Source organism: Stegostoma tigrinum, chromosome 20 (genome assembly GCF_030684315.1).
Source record: "Stegostoma tigrinum isolate sSteTig4 chromosome 20, sSteTig4.hap1, whole genome shotgun sequence".
In the NCBI taxonomy this organism is placed as follows: domain Eukaryota; kingdom Metazoa; phylum Chordata; class Chondrichthyes; order Orectolobiformes; family Stegostomatidae; genus Stegostoma; species Stegostoma tigrinum.
The window spans coordinates 19,875,183-19,883,178 of record NC_081373.1 but is presented as its reverse complement, the minus strand read 5'-3'; the positions used below and the strand labels follow the sequence as shown (position 1 = coordinate 19,883,178).

General features: G+C 38.5%; 1 protein-coding gene across 1 annotated transcript; it reads right to left on the bottom strand.

Moving 5' to 3' along the window:
* Positions 1-1,324: 1,324 nt before the first annotated feature.
* vax1 (ventral anterior homeobox 1) lies at positions 1,325-7,676 on the bottom strand. Its single transcript, XM_048551285.2, has 3 exons — positions 6,623-7,676; positions 3,761-3,948; positions 1,325-2,603 (listed from the first exon to the last, which is right to left on the bottom strand). Exons 1-3 carry the CDS (start codon positions 6,861-6,863, stop codon positions 2,118-2,120), a joined length of 915 nt encoding a protein of 304 aa, XP_048407242.1. The 5' UTR covers positions 6,864-7,676; the 3' UTR covers positions 1,325-2,117.
* Positions 7,677-7,996: the final 320 nt, after the last annotated feature.

Sequence of the window (7,996 nt, the reverse complement as noted above, 5' to 3'; positions counted from 1 at the left end):
GGACAAATGCCGCGTACAATTTTAAACTTATCTCAAATGTGTAGTTTGAACCAAGGAGAATCTTTTGAATAACTCTGATACTGCAGTAGGAATCTCTGTTAAAAACATGTCCTCTATTTTTTCGCAATCACAAATCTTCACTGAGTTTCACGTGTGCCAAATACAGAGTACTTTCAAGATATCTGGTAAAGTGCGATGCTGAGAACGGTCCTTTCAACCTGTTGGACTTCTAGTTTAAATATCTTATCTGCTTTTTGGTGAAAATATCAAATGTTGATTAGAAAATGTCACCTTCCCCCTTCTTAAAAACCTGTAATTAATAACTCCCGAACCAAGCAACAAAAATTGAAGTACAATCGTTTCCAGTTTGCATGCATTTGGCAGTTAACGTAAAATAGATCCTGTTTATTGCAACTTAATCCTCGAATTTACTTTTAAAGAAAACAAGAATATTAGGTACATTCTGATGCTGGAGTCATAATATTTGTATCACTTCTAAATAATTGTTAAAAATCTCATCTGCCAGTATTTATATTCAGTAAATTTGAAAGCTGCTGGAGCACTAACTGGCGTGTTGGAAATTGGTAACTGTGGTGATTAGGACAAGAGGCTGACGTCAGATACCAGGGAGTCAACACACACCGAACACTATTATTTCTCATCAAAATGCGTTTGCTCATTAAACTCATATTGAATTCTGATTTCTGCATAGTTATCTATAAACCGTACATAACTATCACGCGTGTGTGTATAGTGTAAAATGTTAAATATATAGAAACATACATCAGAACGTTTTATTTGAATCTGTACGATTATTGATTTCAATGGCCGGGTCCCTTTTCATAAAGATGAGTAAACCTCCTATTGTTTGCGATTAATGCTTTCCCATCTATAGTTAAAACAAGTGGTGCAGCGGGCTCTTCTTTGATTATATGCTTATCTTCGTTAACAACAATAATTGTGGCTACCACTTTATATTGAAGATAATTTAGCAATTTCCATCTTGTAGGTGTGGGGTTTGATGACTGATAATGACCAAAAACAAGATTATCACGTGATTCCTAAATTAATATGGTACAATGGAAAAAAACCACATGAATGACCAGCCGCAAATGACATCCGCTATTAACGTTGTTATCTTTTTAAATACTAAAGCCCACTGTGATGTGCCCTGTCTTAAATATTGTTACTTAACAATATTTTAAGCATTTGTACACACAGGCTTCGTCATGTATGGTCTTGTCAAATCATCAAGACTCCAAGTTAAACTTGTTTTTGATAGGAATGAGAAACCACACCCTTGTTAACATTTCAGGCTCACGTATATTTTCACTCTTACGACATGCATAAGATAACAAACGACAAAATACAGATCAAGTTAGTAGCAAGGGCTTTCATTTGTCTCTATTAAACTTTAAATACACTCATCGTCTTTTCATTAAGCCATTAGTCTATTAATCACGGACGTTAATCAATAATTTACAATAAAATACAGTTTCAGATTTTGCTTCTTTGAAATTATTATACTATGATAAAAGCTATACATCAGAACATCTGGAGTTTGGCGGCACAGGTTCAAAACGATATACACTTTTCATACAAGACCAGACACTGAACAATTGCCATTCAGGACGTACCTAACAGAGCTAGAACGGGAAACATGAACATCAAATACTTTTTTTTTGATCCTTCAGAATAAACCAAACTCTTTTTCCTAAAACAAAAGTTTTTCTTGTTGGTGTTGGCTGACTCATTTAAGCTGCAATTCAAAAATATCCAAAATCATGCTGTTCTACTTAATAGGCCAAAAGATAATCGATTTTTTTTGTAAACTAAGTTGTTTGGGTTGCGTGCCAACTCTATACAGCAGTTACCAGTTACTGTAATGTTTAGTATTTAAAGGGCTGCAGTATGGACCGCTTTAAAACAAATGTGAGAGTTAACGATTTCATCACAATTTATGTCGTGGATGGTTGATTCTGCCTTTACAAATTAATCTAAACTGAACGAGTTGGGAATTGAGCATACTTATGTAGGCTATGTGAATATTAATTTTCAATTCTTTAAAATTTAGTCTCGCGGGTCAACAGTTAAAATGCCGTTTCCTGAAGATTTTGTCAGTCCATTATTTTTTTGTCCATCGTTTCTCTTTTGCCGTTCCTGGAATAGGGCTCGAAAGCGGAAGAGCTCAAGTATCTAGCGGACAATTCCTGCAAGTTTCCGGTCAATGACCCGGTTACAGTTATGGGCGAGGCAAGCCTGTTGGTTACAGTCCCGAGAAGAGACGGTACCGGCATACTAAAAACATTGTGTCCGGGATGGGTGGTAGTCAGTGTCGGTGCTCCGGATGTTCCCGCAGTGAGTGACGAGGTGCCCAGAGTGGTGCCAAGACCCACTACGGGGGCACACAGAGCTGAGCCCAGGGTGCTGGAGGAACAGGGCAAGAGACCAGATAGCCCCGGCGGGGACAGTAGCCTCCCTTGTTCAAGGAGTCGTAACACGCTGCATGTTGCCGCCGTCTCGGAAGCGGTCGAGCGAACATCGGAATCTTTTCCTTGATCCTTTTTCTGCTTCGTGCGTCGATTTTGGAACCAGACTTTCACCTGTTTTTAGAACACACAGTGCATTACATGAATACACACAAGTAACGTAACATATTCCCCATGTTAGATTTAGGCCAATGCTTCAATGTAAACTTGTATCTGCCACAAACCTAAAGATGGCTATTCTAGTTTACGTTATTGCAAACGCACACAAGTAAATTGAATAAAAATTAATGTTTAAGACTAAATGTAAACCTGGGAGTGTTAATATTTTTTTCAAATGTTACTTCTAACACACCATTATATAAACAAACTCGGTTATCTAGGACTTACTAAAGCCTCCTATCTGTTATTCAGTGCATCTGAATATTTGGAAATATTTGGAAATATTGAAACGAAATTGATAACTCAATACGGTCGGAAACCTGAATAGGCTCATGTCATTTTTTTACTGTTCCTCAGTTACAACCAGCTACCGCCAACCATTCACCTTCATGATGGTTACTCAGATATCTCAACACTGATTCTGAGTACAAAGCGTCCGACAATTATACTGGCTATGCTGTAACACCGAGTAAATTCTCCGGTGGATAAGTTAATGACGAAGTTGCAAAATGGAAGTTTCTAAACTTATATGAAACAACAGCTCAAGTTTACATCCCCAATAACCGTAAGTCGAAAAATTCTAGTCTTCCCGATACTTCACAGAGATAATTTGGTTCAGCAGCCCTGGACTTCCTCCACCTGAAATCACTGGGACAGCCCGCCTATTAATAAATAATTACAATTCGAATCCAATAAACTTAATTCACTTATCTGGACAGAGTAGATTGCAAATGTACTGGTATTTTACGGTGAGGCAAATCACTTCCCAAGCAAATATTTTGAAAACACTATTATTCCACATTTTAAGAGTTATCATCTTTATTGACTAACATAGGCTACACATTTTAAGATTGTTAAGAAACCAGACAGGGCTAGTCATGGTTGGTTTAATAATGAAACCAAGTTTGCGTCCAACTAAATTGCAGTAATTCTTGCCAGCGCTGCGGTGTTTGAAAGCATGAATACACCACATTAAAAATGAATTACTGATAGAGGAGGTAACATGTATTTACTCCAATATATGCAATCCGTATCTTCAGGAAAGTGAGTGCAACAATTAGTAACTACAAGGCCATGCAATCATTAGTTTGTGAATGAACATCTTTGTCTACCTGAGTTTCTGACAAGTTGAGCTGTCGGGCCAGTTCCGTTCTTTCGCGTCCCACAACGTACTGACAACGTTGGAACTCCATTTCCAAGCGGTACAGCTGCTCGGCAGTGAAAGATGTTCGGGTGCGTTTGGGCCGATCAAGGTCCAATCCTTTAGGTAAAATAATTTCTCTTATGGACCCCTTAGCATCTACGGGATGGAAACGCAATTGTTCGTTACGCTTCAAACAATGTAACAACTATTTCCATTTATAAAACTTCTTTAGAATAATAAATAGCTACAGCAAGTAACTAAGTAGCAAACCTTCTCAAAATTGCGCAGTTGATATCGATTTTGGCAGTTGAAGATTACAAGCTACATTCCAAACATAGTGGCATAAGATCCTACCTTTGCTCTAAAACGCGTCATGCATTGCTTGGTTGAAATCATGAAAGCTGACAGTTTATTATGCTTGGAAATCATGATAGGATCAAATACAGATACGTTTGGAGATCTATATTGAAGGATTTCCAACAAAAACTAACCAAAATATAGCGATTTAATATAGCAACGATTTTTGAAACAAACTGGTGGTCACTTGGCTTCGAAGTTGTTTACAAACCTTATTACATATCCTTGGTCGCGTTACATCACTTCACGTGCATCGTTCAGTTGTACACACTGCCAAATTCCACTCAAAGTAAAACTTGCAGATGATCATAGCGGAAAAAAAACGACTGTTTTTATGAAATGATAAATAAAATGACTAGAACGCGCAGCCTGTTTTGTGAATGTGTTGAGATTTAAAGATTTACCTTTGTTTAATATCCATGATGCGCGATTATCCCTCAAAACAGCCAAGGAGCGTACATGAGCAAGCAGAACTCTTAATACAGTAACACAGTTATTATTGGAAGATATACCTAGTTGCACACTATATTAGGATGACAAACAAACTTTGATTTGCATAAAATAAAAGCGCAGTCGTACTTTCGATGGAATCGCAAGAAAAATTAAAGCATGACTAGTAAAGAATTAATTGTTTCTGGATATCAAGGCGTCCGTAACTGGAAGCAGAAGTGATTACATTTCGGTTTACATTGATTACATTTCAGAACACTTCGTTTCTGGCAGAGTCGGTTGCGTCGACAATTGATCCGGAAACCAGTCGGAAATACATGGATGAGAATTAGTTTCCCAGAGGAACTGATAAACTTGAATTTATTGAATACGAGACCATTGGAAACTTGAACATCAAAATACGATCACTTATAATTGTTGAATTTCGAAGAAGTATTTTTAAAGTAAAATATATAATTAAATATGTGTTCGATTTCCCTTCACCTTGCCTCGTTAATTTTAAAAACGGCATAATTGTCTCATTAGTAATTATAATATATATATAAAAAGACGTGTTGTTATTCTTTGTTATTGACAGCATAAACAAGCCCACAGCAGTTAATCAGGACAATAGATTAATACATAATAGAACTTAAAGTGAAGATTTTAAACAACAACTCGGTACCAAGGAGAAACGGCTTTCAGTCAGTAATATAAACACCAGCAACAATTACAACGCTTCACCATTAAAGGAAGTGAATTAAATTCACAGTTTTTTACAATTCCTTCACATTTTTTCAAAAAAAGAACGTGGACAATTGTACTAAACTTTCTATTAATGAAGGTAAACCAATGTGTTTGTAAACAATGCAAATCACTCGTCTGCTTATCCATATGCATATGCATAGTGACCAGCACACTCCATGAACAGAATCCACTGTGATAATTGTAAATTATATCACACAAATAATTCCTAAACTGAAGCGAGACGAGTGCAGATGGCCCACAGTTAATTTTGACGTCAAATAAACAAATGGACATATTTAATAAACAAAACGGGGGGCTGAAGTCTAGTTGCTAGCTAACTACACTTCTGTGAATGAATGCCATTTTATGTTAGGCTTGCCGTTGTAGCTGGTTTGAGCAAAATATATTTTCATGATGACGATGTATGTTCACGAACTGTATCAAGATTAACTCTGTTCAAACCTAGAATCACAGTGCCTGTAGTCAAGAAGCTGTTAACTTCATTAGTGATTGTCTTTTTCGTGAAGCGACTGCCAATATTTGTAGCTTTTACACGATAAATTATAAGATGTTTATTAAAGCCCTTGTCACAGAGCCATTATAGATGCGTGAGGAAGATCCGGTCTTTGGGTTGCCAATCGTTGGCCAATTGTTAGGAAGGGAAATCAGACTTCATCTGTCTCCGATGAATTGTCTAAATTCACCTCACTCGCCAGAGATACACCTCTAACTTACTTTCCTTTAATAGAGCTCATTTTTAATGAGTGCAAAATAGTTCCCCAAAATTGAAATATTTTGATGTAATCGAGAACCAAGCTAAACAGTAACAACGCAGAGAGCTCAGCTGGCTAAAGCCGGTTGGGGTGGGGGTTGTGCAGGAATCAGAGCCCCGAGCAGACACAATTTTTTAAGAAAAAGATAAATTACAGAAAAGAGATGTCACTCCTTTCTTTTTTTAAAGAGGTTATCCCGCACAGTTTTCTGATGCGAACACTCGCCCCTACACTTGGAAGAATTCAGAAACGTAACCTTAAACAAGGAAAAACACGAAGCAAATTGCTTCCAATAAAAAATAAACTGTTCCATCCTCCCTGTGATGCTTACAGTAAGCTGCAGATCATGCTATCATTTTTGTAAAAGGTACATAACAACGTGGTGTTAAATGTAAAATAGTATTTTATATCGTGCATAGGAAGCTCAAGCTGGGCCAAACCAGTGGGACAAGTCCGTTTAAAACTGAACAACAACAGCAAGACAGAGAGAGAGAGAGCGAGAGAGTGTGTGTAAACGCGCTCACCTCTAACAAGAATTCGTCTACAATAGTCCGGGTCACTACTACTAGATTTTGTTTTATTGCAGTCATCGGAGACTGCAGTAGCTGAGAACGTCTCCTGCTGGTCCTGCATCAAACAATTCCGGAGGTTTCCGTGAGAATCCCGTGAATTCGAGCTGGTTTCTTTTCCTTCTCGGAGTCCATTCTTCAAACCTTTGCTCGACTCCGCTTCCATTATTGGTTCTCGATTGCATCTGACTTCCATTGAAGAATATTAGTGAAACGTAGTGCAAAAAAAATGCAAGCCACAATATTTGTGGGCTTTTTTTTGTGTGGGGGGAGGGGGTATTGCACAAATTATTGTCGCAGCTGCTGTTTTCTCGTTAAAGTTCGCTTTCTGAACGAGGGTGGTTTCCGACTGTTCGATTGAAACACTGCTTTCACCGATGGTCGTTCTTTTATGGTTGTCCGGCTCCAAATGCCAAATGATCAGCACTTTGCTACATAGTGCTTTAAGCTGCAGACTTCTAGATTTACTGTTGTGGGAGATCTACAAATACCAGGCACATAGTACGTACACACTCGCCGTTTCAATTGATTATGGGTAATTTTACGGCCCGACATTTACGTTACCCCCTGAATACACAGGCTTGTTTGGATAATATATCAGATCTTAATAGATGGTTTCTGTTCTCGCCTTCAATCAGGCAGCTAAATACGGTAAACTGATTGGTCTCAAATGCGAGAAAATACACTTGTCAGAGAGTTAAGAGTTTGAGGAAAGTTCTGAGCAGTTTCATGGTGTAATATTAGCACCGCAAGCAGCCATCTCTAAAGCCCGAACTCCTTTGAGCTTGGTGTCCCTTGAACTGAACGGTCAGAGCAGTGAGCCTGAGTCACCTTTAGGACTGCCCAGATAGACAGACAGAGAGAAAAGTCTATTCAAAATATATCCACAGGAAACAGCCAGTCCGGAAAATCCTAACTAAAGATTCTCTAAATGAAAAGTTTCACCTCAGTTATTTCATTGTTAGGGCAACAATATACTGGGTACCTCGAATGGACAATAATCCAATAAGACCATTGATTATCCGACAATGAATCAATTCAAGTAAATGGATGGCTGCTTGGAGCACGCTCCAGTCCTGCTTGTCACCTCGCGGGGCAGAAGCCCTCTTCATGCTGCTCTCCGCATTCATTCTTTTATGGGAAATGGGGGAAAGAGTGAAAGATGGCAATTATCTAATTGGACTATTAACAAACAATTCGCCGAGTGTGGCTTGCATGGTCGTGTTTCGTAGGGCGGGGTGAAAGGCCACATGTCGGACTCAACCCATTCACAGGAAGCCGGGCCCGCTTGAGGAGCTCCAGTGTAGGTCTCCTCCGCCCGTAGCTCTC